At 36.7% G+C, this 19,786-nt stretch overlaps 1 protein-coding gene and 1 pseudogene across 4 annotated transcripts in view; both read left to right on the forward strand.

The window, feature by feature from the left end:
• The window catches only part of DPH6 (diphthamine biosynthesis 6), a 195,635-nt gene that overhangs the window by 79,297 nt on the left and 96,552 nt on the right, over positions 1 to 19,786 (forward strand). For all 4 annotated transcript variants that reach the window (XM_032261224.1, XM_032261222.1, XM_032261226.1 and 1 more), the window contains exons 4-5: positions 11,346 to 11,419; positions 15,632 to 15,750. In XM_032261224.1, coding sequence (XP_032117115.1) covers positions 11,346 to 11,419; positions 15,632 to 15,750 — 193 coding nt within the window. The remainder of the gene's footprint in view (positions 1 to 11,345; positions 11,420 to 15,631; positions 15,751 to 19,786) is intronic.
• Positions 2,530 to 5,417, forward strand: LOC116538714 (annotated as a pseudogene).

A 19,786-nucleotide genomic window follows, 5' to 3' on the forward strand; every position in this document is an offset into this window, starting at 1 on the left:
TATTACATGTCCTTTGAAAATATATCTTAATGGCTGCCTTGTTTTCCCTCTTCTAAATGTACCGCAGTTCACTGAACCATTCTTTTGTTTAGGATTTTAGGGTTTTCTAATTTTTGTTTCACTTACATGTAGAATATAAATATGATAAATATTTTTATATATAAACTTGTTCACATTTACAATTATTTTTATAGACTACATTTCTGGATATAAATTTGAAATTTCTGGTCTAAGACAATAAACATCATAAAGGTTAATGATACATACTACAAAATTGTTTTTCAGAAAGAATGGACTAATAACAGCCCCATCGGTGCCACATGAGATTATACAATTCCCCATACACTTATCAACTTTCAGTCTTAGTATTAATCAGATTTTACATACACATACACACACACACACACACACACACACACGCTTATATATGTTTGACAAAAAATACCTAATTTTACCTTATGTTTTCTTTGTTTTTTAAAGAGGTTGAAATTAGTTATTTGTATTTATTCCCTTAAAAATTACCTATTAATATCCTTTCCTCATTTTTACTATTATTGTGTTAATTCATCCCATATTGATTTGAAAGACAGATACCCTTTGTTATGAATATTACCAAATGGTAATGTTATTTTTATTCATTGCCTTTGTCTTAGGTGATTAAGTATAGAAACACTGTAATTTCATGTAGTCAACATCATTCAGTTATAAATATTTATTGAATATGGTACCAGGTACTTTTCTAGAGCTGAGATTACAGTGGGAGCAGGACCAAGTACCATCATGGAGCTGAGACAGACATTTTAAAAATAAATATTTAATTTTTAAAAAATGATAGAATTTTAGGTAGTGCTGTGAAGAAAATAAAGCCAGGGCAAGGACATAGAAAGTGATGGTGAAAGGATAGGAGGGATATTTTAGAAAGGGAAGTCAGAGAAGTCCTATCTGAGATATTTTCACAGAGACCTGGAAGAAGTGAGGGAACATGTGATACAAATTCTAGGGGAGGTGTCTTACAGGCACAGGGGAAGGTAAGCCCAGAGACCTCGAGATGAAAACAAGCATACGTGTTTGAGGAGCAGTAAGGACTCCAGTGTGGATCAGTGGAGTGTACTCAGGAAAGCAGTAGTCGGTGGTGATGTCAGAGAGGTTGGCAGGGTCCAGGCATATAATACCTTTAAGGCTATCTGCAAGGAGCTTGGATTTTACTCTTAAGTAGAATGGGAAATCACTGGAGAATTTGAACTGGGGAAGCTACATGCTGAGGCTTCTGTTCTGAAAGATCACTCTGTTTCTTTGTGGAGGTAGACTGTAGGGAGGAAGAGTGGGCTTAGGGAGGCTAGTTAGGAAGCTATGGTAATAGTCAAATTAAGGGGTGGTGGTTATTAGGACTAGAGTGGTAGTAGTGAAGGTGATGAGAGTGGTTGGAATCTGGATATTTTTGGAAGGTGAAGCTAACAGAACTACTGATTGATAGAATGCTTGTCATAAGGAAAAGATAAATCATGAATGAATCTAAAGTTTTGGGCCTGAATAACAATATACATATTGTGCCATTTCCTAAAATGAGAAGCAATATGGAAGGATTTCTGTGTGGGATGGTTATATGTGCTAGATCAGGAGGTTTGTTGAATCTATAACCTAACTCAGAGTTCAAGAGTGTTTTACCTAGGATATCCAAATGCTGGAATTTTAGGGAAGAAATATAGCCTTCCTTCTGTATAGAACAGAGTGGTTCTTTGAAGAATATTACCCTGTTTTTCCTTTTTCAATGTGCATTTTTTAAAGTTTCCTTTTACGTATTCTTCTTTTAAAAAATGCTTGAGAAATACAAGAGGATATATAGTAAAAAGTATAAGTACATACCCCTTTCCCTCATTCTCCATCCATTCCCACCCTCCAGGGTATTATCATTGTTAGTATGCCATGTATACATCCAAAAGAAGACATGGTCTTTCTTTCCCAAAAAGCAAAGAAACAAGCAAAAACAAAAACTAACCGCAAGTAAGAATTTCTTTCATTTTGTTTAGAAGACCAAAGGCTGCACTTGACTTAAACATATACAGCATGTATGTGCATGTGGATGCATACTTCCGTGCACTTCTAGTTGCAAAAATCTTTCCTACATAGTGCTTCCCAGCCTTGGTGGAGGAACTTGGAGATTGCAGTGACTTTTCTTTGCACATTAACAATTAAAAATGTATTCTGGCTGGGCACTGTGGCTCACTCCTGTAGGGCGCAATAGCTCACACCTGTAATCCCAACATTTTGAGGGGCTGAGGTGGCGGATCACAAGGTCAGGAGTTCGAGACCAGCCTGGCCAGCCTGGTGAAACCCTATCTCTACAAACAATACAAAAAATTAGCCTGGCATGGTGGCACATGCCTGTAGTCCCAGCTACTTTTGAGTCTGAGGCAGGAGAATTGCTTGAACCCGGGAGAGTGAGGTTGCAGTGAGCCGAGATGATGCCACTGCACTCCAGTCTGAACAACAGAGTGAGACTCCTCAAAAAAAAAAAAAAAAAAGTATTCTGAGAATCATGATTGATGATAAAGATTCAGCTCTTGGATTCTTAAACATAGTGTTGATATATGTATTGGCTCTTTCTGAACAAATTATTGGTATAACTATCCTTTTGCCTACAGGTAGGTATGGAAATTGTTCTAGTAATCAACCTATTTTTTTTAACCAGTTTGCTTTAGGAAGTGCCCTCTCTATTGTTAAGATTGTTGACATAGGTCAGTCAGCTGCCTGGACTAGCTTCCTGGCAATCTTGCAGGTGTGATTTACATTGACAAAGATTGGGGAGGAAAAGTATTCTAAGCAACAAATTGGCATGTGATGCTTGCTTTTCTAATTTGGTCATAGTTGACTTTGTAAGAATCGGTTAATGTCCCATATTTACAAAATTAGAAGATAATGATAATCTACCTCTGAGTGTTGTTGAGAGCAGTAACTAATATAAATAGTTAATGACATTATACACTACTATTTCTAACACTCAGTGATGCTATTGCTGACTTTATTTCCTGAGTTGAACTTACGTATCATCATTTATAGTGATAATGGCCTAAGCTGAATAGTTATAGTTTCACTTGTGTCAGAGAGCTCCTGTGGTTAAGCAATGTGCCAGCCTATTTAGGGTCCAGTCTTTGTCTCTAGCTTCTCAGTTACTAATATTATTATCTTTAATTTCTATTTTCTTCCCCTTTGGTCTCTACTACTTGATTAGCTTTTGGTTGTCTTGATGACAAAAATGTAACTTAATATGAATTAAAATCTCCAAATTCTATTAAATTTAGTAAAAGATAATCATTCATTGATTAATTATACCCTTTTTTTCCTTTGAGGATCTGAAATTCATTCTTTGAAGAACTGGCAGCATATGTGTCTTTCCTTCAAATGTTTATTTTTTCTGTTAATCGTGACTGCACCTTTCTCCTAAATGGTCACAATCAACCTCCGAATGGTAAAATACAATGGTTTTGTTGAACTTTTTATGGCATATGGTACTATGTCAGTAAGAAAGATCACAGCTGTCGTTGGTAGACAGTCCTTAATTTGAAGGCTTGATATTTTATCTACCAGCTTTGTCAACCTGAATGAGTTAAGCACCTTGTTTTTTTCACATATAAAATCAGTTTAATAGTGTTTTGGATTGTTATGAGGAATAACTGAAATAAGATATACAAAGTACCTAACATAAATTTTAGTGCGTACTGGGTGCTTGCTAATATTGTACTTTATCCTTGCCTTTTCATCAAAATTTTCTCTACATTTGTGCACACACCATTATTTTATCCTGGTTATGTCATCCGTCATTATGACTACTCTTTTCCAACGTCTTCACTGGATTTTGCTTCTCCTCCCTCTCCTTAAATGTTGGTGTACCCCCAGGGTCTTCTACTCAGCCCTCTTCTCACCCTATATCCTACTTGAGGTTCTTGTTTGCTCCCATGGCTTCAAGTATAAGCTGATAATACCCACATATATTCCTGTACTCTCTTGAGTTCCAGAGTTGTATTCAGTGTACCTAATAGTCTTATTTATTTTGGATAGTGCTATAAACTTAAATTATGTCTCCTACCCCAAATTCATATATTGAAGCCCTAACCTCAAATGTGATGGTATTTGGAGATGTATTTGGACGGTATTTGGATCTCCTTTGGGAGATAGTTAGGTTTACATGAGGTTATGAAGGTGAGGCCCTCAATGATAGAATTAGTATCCTTGTAAGAAAAGACACCAGAAAGGAGATTGCGCTTTCTTTCTGTCGCCCCTGGAACCCTGTGAAGACACAGCAAGATGACGGCCATCTATAAGCCAGGAAGAGAAGGCTTAACAGAGTCCAAGAGAATTCATGCTGGCACCTTGAACTTGGACTTCTGGCCTCCATAACTGAAAGAAAGTAAATTTCTGTTGTTTAAGCAACCCAGTCTATATGGAATTTTGTTGTGACAGTATAAGCCACACAAAGATACCTAGCAAACAAATTGATGCCAAACTAAATAAACGGAGTATTTTCTTTTAAAATATTAATGTATTTTCTTTCTCACTTAATAGTCATTTAAATTAGAAACATTAGCCCTGCGCTTTTTGAGGAGCCGAGGCCCGGCCGAGCAGGGCCAGGCCTCAGGGGCCCCCACCAGCCTGCTGCCGTGCCATCACTCACCGCCACCTTGTCCCACTTCTCTGCCAAGGCACCGTGCAGCCAGGCAGCAGATCAGGCCTCGGCCTCAGCTGCGTGCCCAGGGCCCTCCCGGGCCCTCCTGGGTCAGCATGCTTAGAGTGAAGCCGACCACCCAGGTCTACTGCAAGATGGTGCTGCACGGCGCCAAGTACCTGCACTGCACTGTCAGCAGGTTCCTGGTGGCAGAGAAGCAGAAGCCGCATAAGGAGCACCTCCCCCTGAGTGGCCCAGGCGCGTACCATACCCTTTTCGTGGACTACATCCCCCTCTTCCACTGGCCCTCTCCCCCATGCTGGAGGTGGCCCTTACCCTGATTGATTCATGGTGCAAAGATCATAGCTATGTGATTTCTGGTTATTACCTTGCTAATGAGTGAGTGAAGGATGCCAGTCCAAACCAGGTTGCAGAGAAGGTGGCCCCCAGAATCGCCGAGGGCTTCAGTGACACTGCACTCGTCATGGTAGACAACACCAAATTTACGATGTACCACATAGTGCCTACAATCCACGTGTATGAGCACCATGAGAACAGATGGCATTGCAAAGACCCACACCATGACTACTGTGAAAACTGGCCAGAGGCACAGAGGGTCTCAGCATCACTCCTGGACAGCTGGTACTACCAGATGCTTGTGGATCTCGATAACCAGCTGGACGACATTCTGAAAGACTGGACAAACCCAGAGATCAATAAAGCTGTTCTGCACCTGTGCTAGGGCAGGCATCGCTGTGACTGGGCTCTGGGCATTTCTTTTTTTTTTTTTTCCCCATTTATTTATTTTATTGCATTTTAGGTTTTGGGGTACATGTGAAGAACATGCAAGATTGTTGCATAGTTACACATGTGGCAGTGTGATTTGCTGCCTTCCTCCCCATCACCTATCTCTGGCATCTCTCCCCTTGCTATCTCTCCCCAGCTCCCCCACCCCCCACCGTCCCTCCCCTATTTCCCCCCAACTGACCCCAGTGTGTAGTGCTCCCCTCCCTGTGTCAATGTGTTCTCATTGTTCAACACCCGCCTATGAGTTAGAACATGCGGTGTTTGATCTTTTGCTCTTCTGTCAGTTTGCTGAGAATGATGGTTTCCAGGTTCATCCATGTCCCTACAAAGGACACAAACTCATCATTTTTGATGGCTGCATAATATTCCATGGTGTATATGTGCCACATTTTCCCTGTCCAGTCTATCATCGATGGGCATTTGGGTTGGTTCCAGGTCTTTGCATTTCTACTACATTGAAGAAGAAAACCTATTTTTAAATACCTAGGAATACAACTAACAAAGGATTTAAAGGAACTCTTCAAGGAGAATTACAAAACATTGCTCAAGGAAATAAGAGACGACACAAACAGATGGAAAAACATTCCGTGCTCATGGTTAGGAAGAATCAATATTGTGAAAATGGCTATACTGCCCAAAGTAATTTATAGATTCAATGCTGTCCCCATCAAGCTACCTATGAACCCTCTTCACAGAACTGGAAAAATCACCTTAAACTTCATATGGAACCAAAAGAGAGCCTGAATAGCCAAGACAATTCTAAGCAAAAAGAACAAAGCTGGAGGCATCAAGCTACCTAACTTCAAACTATACTACAAGGCTACAGTAATCAAAACAGCATGTTACTGGTACCAAAACAGAGATATAGACCAGTGGAACAGAACAGAGGCCTTGGAGGAAACCCCACACATCTACAACCATTTGATCTTTGACAAACCTGACAAAACAAGCAATGGGGAAAGGATTATCTGTTTAATAAATGATGTTGGGAAAACTGGCTAGCCATGTCTGGCTAGTCATGTGCAGAAAGCAGAAACTGGACCCCTTCCTGACACCTTACACTTAAGTTAACTTCAGATGGATTAAAGACCTAGACATAAGATCTACACCATAAAAGCCCTAGAAGAAAACCTAGGCAAAACCATTCAGGACATAGGCATAGGCAAGGAATTTGTGACTAAAACACCAAAGCATTGGCAACAAAAGCCAAAATAGACAATGGGATCTAATGAAACTCCAGATCTTCTGTACAGCAAAAGAAACAATCGTTAAAGTGAACTGGCAACCAACAGAATGGGAAAAAATTTGTGCAATCTACCCATGTGACAAAGGGCTAATATCCAAAATCTACAAAGAACTAAAGCAGAACTATGAGAAAAAAACAAACCCATTCAGAAGTGGGCAAAGAATATGGACAGACACTTTTCAAAAGAAGACATATATGAGGCCAACAAACATATGAAAACATGCTCATCATCACTGGTCATTAGAGAAATGCAAATCAAAACCACATTGAGATACCATCTCATGCCAGTTAGAATGGCGATCATTAAAAAATCTGGAGACAACAGATGCTGGAGAGGATGTGGAGAAGTAGGAACACTTTTACACTGTTGGAGGGAGTCTGAGTTCAGCCATTTTGGAAGACAGTGTGGTGATTCCTCAAGGACCTAGAAATAGAAATTCCATTTGACCCAGCAACCCCATTACTGGGTATATATCCAAAGGATTATAAATCGTTCTGCTATAAGGACACGTGCACACGAATGTTCATTGCAGCACTGTTTACAATAACAAAGACCTGGAACCAACCCAAATGTCCATCAATGATAGACTGGACAAGGAAAATGTGGCACATATACACCATGGAATACTATGCAGCCATAAAAAACAATGAGTTCGTGTCCTTTGTAGGGACATGGATGAATCTGGAAACCATCATTCTCAGCAAACTGACACAAGAACAGAAAATCAAACACTGCATGTTCTCACTCATAGGCAGGCGTTGATCAATAAGAACACATGGACACAGGGAGGAGAATGTCACATTCTGGGGTCTCGTGGGGGAATAAGGAGGGACAGTGGCGTAAGGGGGGTTGGGGAGGGATAACATGGGAGAAATGCCAGATACAGGTGACAGGGGGATGGAGGCAGCAAACCACATTGCCATGTAGGTACCTATGCAACAGTCCTTCTCTTTTTATCTCTGTCCAGGGTTGAAGGGAGAGTTGGGCTGCAAAGGGCACAAAGACGTGTTTGGGAATAACTGAAATTATCTCTATCTTGATTATGGTACCACTTTCGCGGGTTTCAATCCAAAATCATTGAATTGCACATTTTAACTGTATGCAGTTTATTGTACATGATTATACCTCAGTTGAGTTGGTTTAAAAAATGTGTAAGGATAGGGTCCCAGAGTCTATATTACTAATTCCCTGTAGCATATTTATTTTTATTTCAACTGTGACACAGGTGATTCATTTGGCTGTCTTTATACTGTCTCGGTGTATCTTTTTTGTTAGTAGCCATTCTCTTTCTTTCTCTGCTGACACTTCCATTGCTATTGTTTATTTACTGACTTTTTCTCCCAAATGAGGTGGGTTAGGGATCAGAACCTGAGCTTAGCTTTGTTTTTTCTAAGGAGTGGATTGACTGTGTGGTAGATCTTTATCTTTTAAATATGTATTTGGCTCTTTATTTGAAGTTTGTAGTTGCATTCGTAATGATTAAGGAATCAGCAGAAATCTTTCTTATCCCTGGATTATTCAGGTCTCACTGCTGGAAAGCAGTACAGTCAGCCCTCTGTATCCACGGATTCCACATCCATGGATCCAACCAACTGTAGATCAAAAATATTATGAGGAAAATCTAATAAAAAATAAAAATACAAATTTAAAAATATAGCAACTGTTTATATAGCATTTACATTGTACTAGGTATTATAGATAATCTGGACACTTTAAAGTTTATGTAAGGACATGCCTTGGTTATATGCAAATATTGCACTATTTTATGTAGTGGACCTGAGAATCTGTGGATTTTGATTTGTGGGGAGATTCCTGGAAACAATCCCCTGCTGATATTGAGGGATGACTAGTAGTAGTCAGTAGTGATAATAGTAGAATTAGTAACACAGGTAGTTACAGAAGTAATAGGAATAGTAAAGATCATAATAATTAAAGAGGAAAATATTTCCTGAATGTTTAATAGGTGCTGGATACTGTGTTATTTCTCTAAATTATTTTATTTAATCTCTACAATAACCTTAGAAAACAGGAACTGATATTTTTTTATCTTCACTTTATAGATGAGGAAACAGACACAGAGAAATTCAGTAGCATTCAAAATCACAGAGCTAGTAAGGAAGAGGGCTGGATTTCTATCAGGCAGTAGTAAGTATAATTATTGGGCCAGGTGCTGTGGCTCACAACTATAGTCGCAGCACTTTGGGAGGCCAAGGCAGGCAGATCACTTGAGGTTGGGAGTTTGAGACCAGCCTGGGCAACATGGCAAAATCCTGTCTCTACTAAAATACAAAAACTAGCTGGAATTGGTGACACAACACACACCTGTAATCCCAACTCCTCGGGAGGCTGAGGTACAAGAATCACTTGAACCCAGGAGGCCTAAAAAAAAAAAAATTATTAAACAAATACAACTAATGATCTATATGTAGGTTCAGTGTTGAAGAATAGTCAGAATTTACTTAGTGCTGAATAGTTAAGTGTTATCAAATAAAAAATAAAGTAGATGGAGCCAGGTGTGGTGGCTCAAACCTGTAATCCCAGCACTTTGGGAGGTCAAGGCAGGCAGATCAGTTGAATCCAGGAGTTCAAGATCAGCTGGGGCAACACAGTGAAACCCCATCTCTACTAAAAATAGAAAAAAAATAGCCGGGCATGGTGGCACATGTCTGTAGTCCCAGATACTCTGGAGGCTGAGACACAAGAGTAACTTGAACCCAGAGCTGAGATCGCACTACTGCACTCCAGCCTGGGCAACAGCGAGTGAGACTCTGTCTCAAAATAAACAAATTAAAAAAAAAATAAAATAGGAGTAGAAGAGAATTCCACAGAATGCATGTATACAAAGAAGAAATTGTTTTAGGGTTGTGGTAAGCATTAAATAAAAATCATATCACATTAGTGCATGGCAAATGGATAATAAATTCCAGTTATTATTTTAATAGTGCTTTGACTTAAGAAAGGAAATACCAGTGGCTCTTTTCTTTGTTTTGATGATCTCTAGAGAAATATATATATACACTCGTATAAATCTACAGTATTTAGTATTTCATTATTTTTATAACAGAACTTCTGATAAACATCTATATGATACAGGGATATAACTAAAATTTTGATAACATCTTTTGATAACGTTAGTCAACAACTCTGATCTATGCTGTATGTGCATTTAATAAAGAACTCTATGCCATGACTTTTTCTAATGAGTACAATGACTTTATGAAAAAAAAAAATACTAGGAAGGTTAGGGAAAGGTTATAAGCAAATGTTCTCACAAAGTTGCTGAAATAAGAAAGTAAAGGAAATAGATCTTTTCCTGAAACCTTATCTGATAAAAATAATTGTTTTATTTTGGGGTGATTAGGACAGGTATTACTCTATCATTTTGGAGGGAAATTTTTGAATAGGCTTTAAAGACATGAAAAATTCCTTTTGCATGTTTTTGTTTATTTATTATGGCATTCTTTTAGGGTACACAGGGTTATTTTAGTATGTCTTGAAATACTAACATTTGTTTTTTGTGAAACACTTTATCATTGTCCAAGTTTGGTAAGACCAGAGTATTCATAATGAAGTGATCTCTCAGAAGTAGTTTCTTTTGTACATCCCTAGGCTAGGATGGATTTTCTTTTACACCTATTCAGAGAATTTCTATTCAGTTTTTTATTAGTAATTACCTCCAATCACTTTCTTCTTATCTGTTTTCTAGATAACATTTCCCCAGGTTATACCCCTATTGTGTATTATTCCTCCCTAAGTGTATTATCTTATACTTCTTTACATTAAATCTCATCTTGAACCTGTACTTTCAAATCCCCAAGTTGTCCATAATCCATCCATGTACTTGATTAATCTTCTTTTCTTTTCTTTTTAATACATTCTAGCTTTGTATCATCTGCAAATTTGATCATACTTGAATTTACATTTCCCCTCTAGCTCGTTAATGAGTATGCTAGACAGAAGAGTTGTCATTCCTGTGGGACCATGCTGGATATACTGCTGGATGCTCTCTGTTGCAACCATATTGACAATAACTCACTGCTTCCTTCGCATGGTAGAATTCTTTATCTACTGTGCCATATTGTTATCCAGGCAATGCCGCTACTCTGGATACTACTATTTCTGCTTTCTGGATACTCCTATTTCAAATATATTTTTTTAAGATTTAGATAAAAATTATTATGCTCCCTTATATATTTATGCCATTGCTTAATTTTTAAATTTTTTAAGTTAAAAAATTTTTAATTTTCAATTAAAAGAAGTTACTCAATCTGGGAAAATATTGTCCTTAAATAGAAATTTCTCAAAAGTTTCCATCGAACATCAGTGAGTCTTTAAAAATACGTTAAGTGTGAAACATTTTGGAAGTGCTGCCTAAGTCTTTGCTTTCTCCATGGAAAGGGATCTCTCGTTATTTAAATTTCAAGTAAAACCATAATTATTTTTCTCACAGTTGAGAGAATGATTTAAATATATGTAAATTTTTTCTGAATGTCGATTATATTTTCAGTAAATTACTCTTCTTTGAGGTAGTCTTCTAGATGAGACACAGTTCATTTATAATTTTCAGAGCATGATGTGGAGCCATTTGTTAGTTTATTTTTAAAGTTATGGATGTTTTTCTTTATTTTCAGGAAAAAGAAGAAGTAGAGGGGATATCAGTAGGTGCTATACTTTCTGGCTATCAGCGTGTTCGAGTGGAAAATGTGTAAGAAAACATTAATTTGCTAATTTTAATAGTGTATGTATTTTAAGAATATGAATAAATGAAAAATCAGTAATTATATTTAAATAATAAATAGGTATGGTATTTTACATGCTACATGGAACTAAATATATATATTCACCTAAATAACAAAAGTCATGCTTTTACTTTTCTCTATCCTTATATCACATATGAGAAAACTTATTTACTGTAAGGAAAAATAATCTATAATAGAACTGAGACAGTTTTTAGTGAGAAGTATTATTTTTAACTTATTTGATTTAGTATATCCTGTTAATCTCTTTTAACTCATCATTTGTAATAAAAATCAAGAGATAAGAATACAGTAGGGGCCGGGCGCGGTGGCTCAAGCCTGTAATCCCAGCACTGTGGGAGGCCGAGGCGGGTGGATCATGAGGTCAAGAGATCGACACCATCCTGGTCAGCATGGTGAAACCCCGTCTCTACTAAAAATACAAAAAATTAGCTGGGCATGGTGGCGCGTGCCTGTAATCCCAGCGACTCAGGAGGCTGGGGCAGGAAAATTGCCTGAACCCGGGAGGCGGAGGTTGCGGTGAGCCGAGATCGCGCCATTGCACTCCAGCCTGGGTAACAAGAAGCTCCGTCTCAAAAAAAAAAAAGAATACAGTAGTATTTTAGAGAAAAAAATGCTTACTAAGGAGTCATCTCCTCTTTGCTTCATATAATTCAATTCTTGTCCAAAAATACTTATGTGATTGAAATATTTATATTAGCCATTTAACTTTCAGGGAAGTTTAGGATGTTGCTCCCCTCCTCCTAGTCCCTCTCCACTCTTCTAAGGTAGGGAGCACTAGTGAAGTCTGTAGCTGCAAATAGCAAAACAGTCAATTCTATTGATCTATTCAAAAATCATGAGGTTAAATGATAACATTGGTTACTTAATGTTGGCCTGGCAAGATACCAGCTGAATGAATTTACTTTTCATTTTTAATTTATTTAGATAAATACAATATTATATAGAGATTCTGGGCATAGTTATATTAACAAAGAAAACTGGACTCCAGTATTTTTCTTAAGTACAATTTGACCAGCAAATAAATTATTTTGCTAGTTGAAAGGGTAAATTGAATGAAGATAATGGCTGTATTTATATAGTATTTTTATATTCTTGATAAATAACATTCCTATTATCTCATTTAAAACCTACATATTATAATAGATTTTAAAACTTAAGCTTTATTTTTATTTTATTTATTTTCTCTCTGATTCCATGGTGGATTTCAGGCAGTTAAAAAATATAGAAATTTAAGAGTGAAGGAAGGGAAAACAGGGTAAAACATAGTTAAATGAAGAGAAATATGATCTTACATTTTAGAGGTGTGTCAGAATTTCTGGACAATGGATGATGATGGTGGAGTGGGGAATAAGGTCAAGCATGTGTATTTTGAGAAAGTTTTCCTTGCATCCGATCTAGATCTGCATTTGAGAACAGCTGATCTACAGATGGAGATGGATTGCATATTAAGCAATATATTAGAAATAATAGTATTTTCATCAAGTTTTAGATCATTTTCTCTGAGAATTATTTGGTTTAAAAATTAGTGTCTTTTAATAAGTCAAACCCACATGATTTAATGGGTAGCCAAACTGGAGATAGGGATGACATCTATTTATGAAAGTTAAAAAGCCAAATAAAAATGTGTTCCTGATTAAGAGGCTGCCCATTACATGTATATGTATGGAAGAAGGGCACATGGCATGCCCATGGGTAGACTTTCTCAAAACACAGTCTCAGGTACACTTCAACACATGGTTGAACAGATGAACAGATTTTATATTATAAAGCATATCTGCAGTAATTTTATTCTTGAAATTTCCAAAGTGATGTTACTGGGAGTCCGTTGTCTACAAACTCAATTTTGAATTAGCTTATGCCCAATTTGTAGTTTGTGTTGTATTATTATAATTTCAGAATGTAAAGTGTTCAATAGATGTCACAAGTGCAGATTCAGCATTGATTTACAGAGTAAGTTTATTTGAGCCATGATATTTTGAACTGTTAAAGAACTTAAATAGGCTGAAAGATTTTACTTAAGTCTAAATATAGTCCAGAGATTTTGAGGAATTTCAAAGTAACAACCTCAAGTTTTGCAATAAAGACAGGAAGAAAAACTTTTTTGTTAATAAAAAGTAAATCTTAGTTTAAAAAGGTAGAGAGGCTATTGATTAGTAGGCATTAAACACTGGATGAGAGGACAGCAAGAACTAGTGTTTGTATTACATGGGTAGTTCACGTTTTGTTATTTTTGTATTTATCAACTGCCTCAGCATTGCTTTAGATGCTCTGAGACATTTTAAAAGGGAAAAATTACATGCAGCAGTCTCTGCAATGAGGAAGGTTTTGGGTTTTTGAAAGTCAGGGTATATGTAAATGAAAAAAAATAGTGATACTTCTAAGGCCATGTTTGAGTAAATGACCAAACGTTGTACATTTAGTAAGTATTGGGATCTCTGGGAGAGAGATCAGTATAGGTCAGAGTAGTTGGACAAGCAACCTTACAGATGCTATGAACAATGGGTTTTACTTGTAGACACTTATAGACTCTGGGTTTTAGAGCTATATTCTTGGTTTGAAATCTGATCCCAGCCAACTACTGTATGACTTGGGCAAGTCATTTGGCTTTTACTACCATTTATTGAATACCTATTTTATCCAGGCATTGTGCTACATTATTTATCTATATTACCTTTAATTGATTAAACAATTATAGTCCTCTCTAAGAAAGTGACATTTAAGCAAAGGCATGAAGGAAGTGAGAACACAACTAATATAACAGGCCAGAGTAAGCTGGCAGCAGGTGATAGGATGGAGTGAGAAGAGAATAAGTAGTAGGAGATAAAGTGCATGAACTAACCAGGGTGAGATTCATGGAATGATGGGGAGCCACTGGAGGGTTTTGAGCAGAGGAATCCTATGATATCTTTCACGTCTTAAAAGGATCACATTGGCTGCTTTCCAAAATTCATTGAAAATTGATTTTAAAAGGATGACAGTGGAAGCAGGGAAGGAAATTAGGATGTTGAATGAGAGAATGGTGGCTCAGGCGAGGTTATTAGCAGTGATAATGATGAGGAATGATTACATTCTGCATTGTGGTAGATTGGATGTAGAGTGTGAAGGAAAGGAAAGGATTATTTCATTTTCTTATTTTTTAGTCTTCTCAAGAACTTGGAAAGGAAATATTTTTGCACCTATTTTTAAACTAGTAAGCTAAGCACAAAGACTTAGATTTTACTTGACTTCAAAAGCTATGCAGGTAGAGTATAAAATGAGGTTTCAAATCCATATGTGCCTTCACTCCAAAACCTATATTTTTTCTACTGTACCAATAATGGAAAATATCTACTACAATGCCTGCAGCATATTAGAAACTTAATAAATTGTACTTTTTGTTCTTAGTATTTTCTTTTTACTCAGAGTCAAATTCTTAAAAAAAAAAAAATAATGACCAGACATGGTGGCTCACGCCTATAATCCCAGCGCTTTGGGAGGCTGAGGTGGGAGGATCACGAGGTCAGGAGATTGACACCATCCTGGCCAACATGGTGAAACCCTGTCTCTACTAAAAATACAAAAATTAGCTGGGCGTGGAGGCATGTGTCTGTAGTCCCAGCTACTTGGGAGGCTGAGGCAGGAGAATCACTTGAACACGGTGGTGGAGGTTGCAGTGAGCCCAGGTTGTGCCACTGGACTCCAGCAACAGAGTGAGACTCCATCTCAAAAAAAAAAAATTAAAGTTAGTAGATTAAGAATAGTCCACATAACTATAGTTATTCTTAATTTAATCAATATTTGGTTATTTTATTAGGGTAAATCATTTCCCCACTTTGTGCGTGCTTCAAAATTTTGATACCGACAGAAGTTTTAAAAATGAGAACATACTGACATTTGTAACCTCTTTTACATAGATTTCTAAACTTAGAGCCTTACTAAAATTAATATTTCTAGTGTGCCTGGAAATTTCATTTTTATCAGTTTATGCATAGCCCATGGAAATTAAATATGTTTATGTTGTATATTTAAACTTCATTATGCAAAATACGTTTTTAAAAGCATTTTCAATGCTAAAATCTTTGAAAGTAGCATTATGTTTCAAATCAAAGTAATTGCTGTGGATCCAAGTATAGAACATTAAGGTAACATCTGACTTTCTTTTTCTTTTAATTTTGTAGGTGTAAAAGGCTTAATCTCCGGCCTTTAGCCTACCTTTGGCAGAGAAACCAGGAAGATTTGCTCAGAGAAATGATATCATCTAACATTCAAGCAGTGATCATCAAAGTAGCAGCTTTGGGTATGTATCCAAACTCTCAAGGGAGCTGTTTGTTGCCATATAGATAATCTCAGTTCACTAATAAGTAGTTACAATGAACAAAGGAAACTGATTTCAAATATAAAAATATGGAGGCGCAAGCTGAAGAAACAGAGTAAGCACCTTGCATAAAGAGAAGTTTTAAAATGGGCTTTTGACCATTTGCCAAAGTGATTTCTAGTAAGCTGCTTTTTTTTTTTTTTTTAATATATAATTGGTTCTAAAACTGATACTGTATTATAGTCCTTCAATTTAAGGTCTTTTGTTTTTGTTTTTTGTGGGGGTTTGGAATTTAGGCTTGTAGGAAACAGGAAATACAAGAGTTACTTTTGTCTTGTTTGTTTGGGGTTTTTTGGAAGCTTCTTTATATATTTGACACAAAACGTGATTTTTTTTAACGTGTTTTGAATGATGCTGAAACAGAATGATTGTTTTGTTTTTGTTATAAAAAATAAATAGGGTACTGCTTTTTATTGGGGATGGTGAGAAAATCATCTTTGAGAAAATGTTATCTGATTATTGAGCATAGACACAGCAGGCAGATGGTAATCTGATTCAAATATGGACATTACATATGAACACATTTAATTTATTTTGAATTATGTAATTATTTTTGAGAAACCATAGGGCTTGAGCCAAATATGTTCATATCATGAACCTATAATAGAAAATGCTTGGAGCCTGGGAGTTCCCAAAACTTAAATCATGTATCTCTTTTGAGAGTGTTTCACTTGCTGATCTCTGAAATAATGAGGTCTCAAGCTATAGAAGATTTTATAGATACATTCACTTTTTAAATAAAATTAAGAAAAAGAAAAAGCATACAGACCCCATAATATTTCTCTTTGGTAAATACCAAGCTACTGTATTCTTGCTGAAGTTGAGGTCTTGTCTGGCATTGAAAGCTTTATTTAGAGAACCTGTAGATGATCTTCTTAGCTGTTAAAACTAGAAAGATTGAGTGGTATTATGTTTTTATTTCTGAAAAAGGATGTTGAGCAGCTCTCACGATTAACGGTCTCATTATAAATATATTTGTCAAATGAATTTCTGTGTGACTCTGTACAGAGTATTCCCTGTTGCTTTTTCTTTGTCTCTTGCTTTCTCTTTGAATTTTCTAAGACTACAAAGTCCCATAATGAGGTTGACGTGACATCTCACTGAAAGGTACACATATTATTCCTTTTACTATCAGATAAAAGGCTGGATTAGCACCCAGAGAGACCTCCCTTATTGAAAAGATAGTCAAAGAATTTGACCTTATTGCCATCTTTATAGTAGTATATGACCAATATTCTGTGTTCTTTCATTTCAGTATATGCCTCTCTATAGAGATTAGAGATGGGGAATTAGCTTTATCAAGCTGTTGGATAAAATATAAAACTGAGCTCATTTGTCTTTGGCATCTCATTTACAAAAGTATAGATCTGATTTTAACATTTACAGCACATGGTTTCTAATGACTACCTATAGGTGTGCAAAGATGAAAATCATTCTTTAGAATAGTATTAAAGAAAGGTTTATTACATGGCACAGTACTTCTAAAGACATTGAAAAATATAAATGATGCAATATAGATTTCTAAGCCTTTTTCCTTCCATTTAAAATTGGCAGAACAGGATTTAAGCCAAAAAAAAAAAATGCTTTTTTATGGGGAGAGGGATCAGTAAAATTTTGTGGACCATTTTTCTATGAAATGGTCTTATAATAGAAAAGGGTCAGTTCTACATGAATATATACAAATATATTTTAATAATTATATTACATAACCTTTATGTCTTATAGGCACCAATGAACTCATAAATTTTCTGGCTTGTTTCATTATAATATTTTGGGGTTTTTTTAATAACTTAAAAACATTTTTTTATTGTGGTAAAACATACATAACACAAAATTTACCGTCGTAATCATTTTCAAGCATACAGGTCAGTAGCATTAACTACATTCACATTGTGTAACCATCAACACCACTGGTTTCTAGAACTATTTTCTCTTCTCAAACTGAGAACTTTGTGAACCATTGCTCTTGTCATTTTTTTTTTTTAATTATACTTTAAGTTCTAGGGTACAAGTGTAAATCATGAAGGATTGTTGTATAGGTACATACATGGCAAAGTGGTTTGCTGCCTCCATCCCCCTGTCACCTGTATCTGGCATTTTTCCCTATGTTATCTCTTCTCAAACTCCCCACCACCCAACATCCCTCCCCTGGCTCCCGCCAAGACCCCAGTGTGTGATGCTCCCCTCCCTTTGTCCATGTGTTCTCATTGTTCAACACCCTCCTTTGAGTGAGAACATGTGGTGTTTGATTTTCTGTTCTTGTTTCAGTTTGCTGAGAATGATGGTTTCCAGATTCATCCATATCCCTACATAAAATAAACTCATCGTTTTTTATGGCTGCATAGTATTCCATGGTGTGTATGTGCCACATATTCTTTGTCCAGTCTATCATTGATGGACATTTCGGTTGGTTCCAAGTCTTTGCTATTGTAAACAGTGCCGCAGTGAACATACGTGTGCATGTATCTTTATAACAGAATTATTTATAATCCTTTGGATATATACCCAGTAATGAGGCTGCCGGGTCAAATGGAATTTCTATTTCTAGGTCCTTGAGGAATCACCACACTGTCTTCCAAAATGGCTGAACTAATTTACACTCCCTCCAACAGTGTAAAAGTGTTCCTATTTCTCCACATCCTCTCCAGCATCTGTTGTCTCCAGATTTTTTAAGGATCGCCATTCTAACTGGCATGAGATGGTATCTCAATGTGGTTTTGATTTGCATTTCTCTAATGACCAGTGATGATGAGCATGTTTTTATATGTTTGTTGGCCTCATATATGTCTTCTTTTGAAAAGTGTCTGTCCCTATCCTTTGCCCACTTTTGAATGGGTTTGTTTGTTTTTTTTTCTCATAGTTCTGCTTTAGTTCTTTGTAGATTTTGGATATTAGCCCTTTGTCACATGGGTAGATTGCACAAATATTTTCCCATTCTGTTGGTTGCCAGTTCTCTCTAATGATTGTTTCTTTTGCTGTACAGAAGCTCTGAAGTTTCATTAGATCCCATTGTCTATTTTGGCTTTTGTTGCCAGTACTTTTGGTGTTTTAGTCACGAATTTCATGCCTATGCCTATGTCCTGAACGGTTTTGCCTAGGTTTTCTTCTAGGGTTTTTATGGTGTTAGGTCTTACGTTTAAGTCTTTAATCCATCTAGAGTTAATTTTAGTGTAAGGTGTCAGCAAGGGGTCCAGTTTCTGCTTTCTGCACATGGCTAGCCAGTTTTCCCAACACCACTTACTAAACAGGGAATCCTTTCCCCACTGTTTGTTTTTGTCAGGTTTGTCAAAGATCAGATGGTTGTAGATCTGTGGTGTTGCCTACAAGGCCTCTGTTCTGTTCCATTTGTCTATATCTCTGTTTTGGTACCAGTACCATGCTGTTCTGATTACTGTAGCCTTGTACTATAGTTTGAAGTTAGGTAGTGTGACGCCTCAAGCTTTGTTCTTTTTGCTTAGGATTATCTTGGGCTCTCTTTTGGTTCCATGTGAAGTTTAAAGTGGTTTTTTCCATTTCTGTGAAGAAGGTCAGTGGTAGCTTGATGGGGACAGCATGGAATCTATAAATTACTTTGGGCAGTATGGCCGTTTTCATGATACTGTTTCTTCCTAGCCATGAGCATGGAATGTTTTTCCATCTGTTTGTGTCCTTTCTTATTTCCTTGAGCAGTGGTTTGTAGTTTTCCTTAAGAGGTCATTTATGTTCTTTTTTAGTTGTATTCCTAGGTATTTTATTCTCTTTGTAGTAATTGTGAATGGGAGTTTGCTCTTGATTTTGCTCTCTGTTAGTCTGTTATTGGTGTATAGGAATGCTTGTGATTTCTGCACATTGATTTTGTATCCTGAGATTTTGCTGAAGTTGCCTATCAGTTTCAGGAGATTTTGGGCTGAGACAATGAGGTGTTCTAAATATACAATCATGTCATCTGCAAATAGAGACAATTTGACTTCCTCCTTAC

Source organism: Sapajus apella, unplaced genomic scaffold (genome assembly GCF_009761245.1).
Source record: "Sapajus apella isolate SASKATOON/1434 unplaced genomic scaffold, GSC_monkey_1.0 scaffold122, whole genome shotgun sequence".
Taxonomy (NCBI): Eukaryota; Metazoa; Chordata; class Mammalia; order Primates; family Cebidae; genus Sapajus; species Sapajus apella.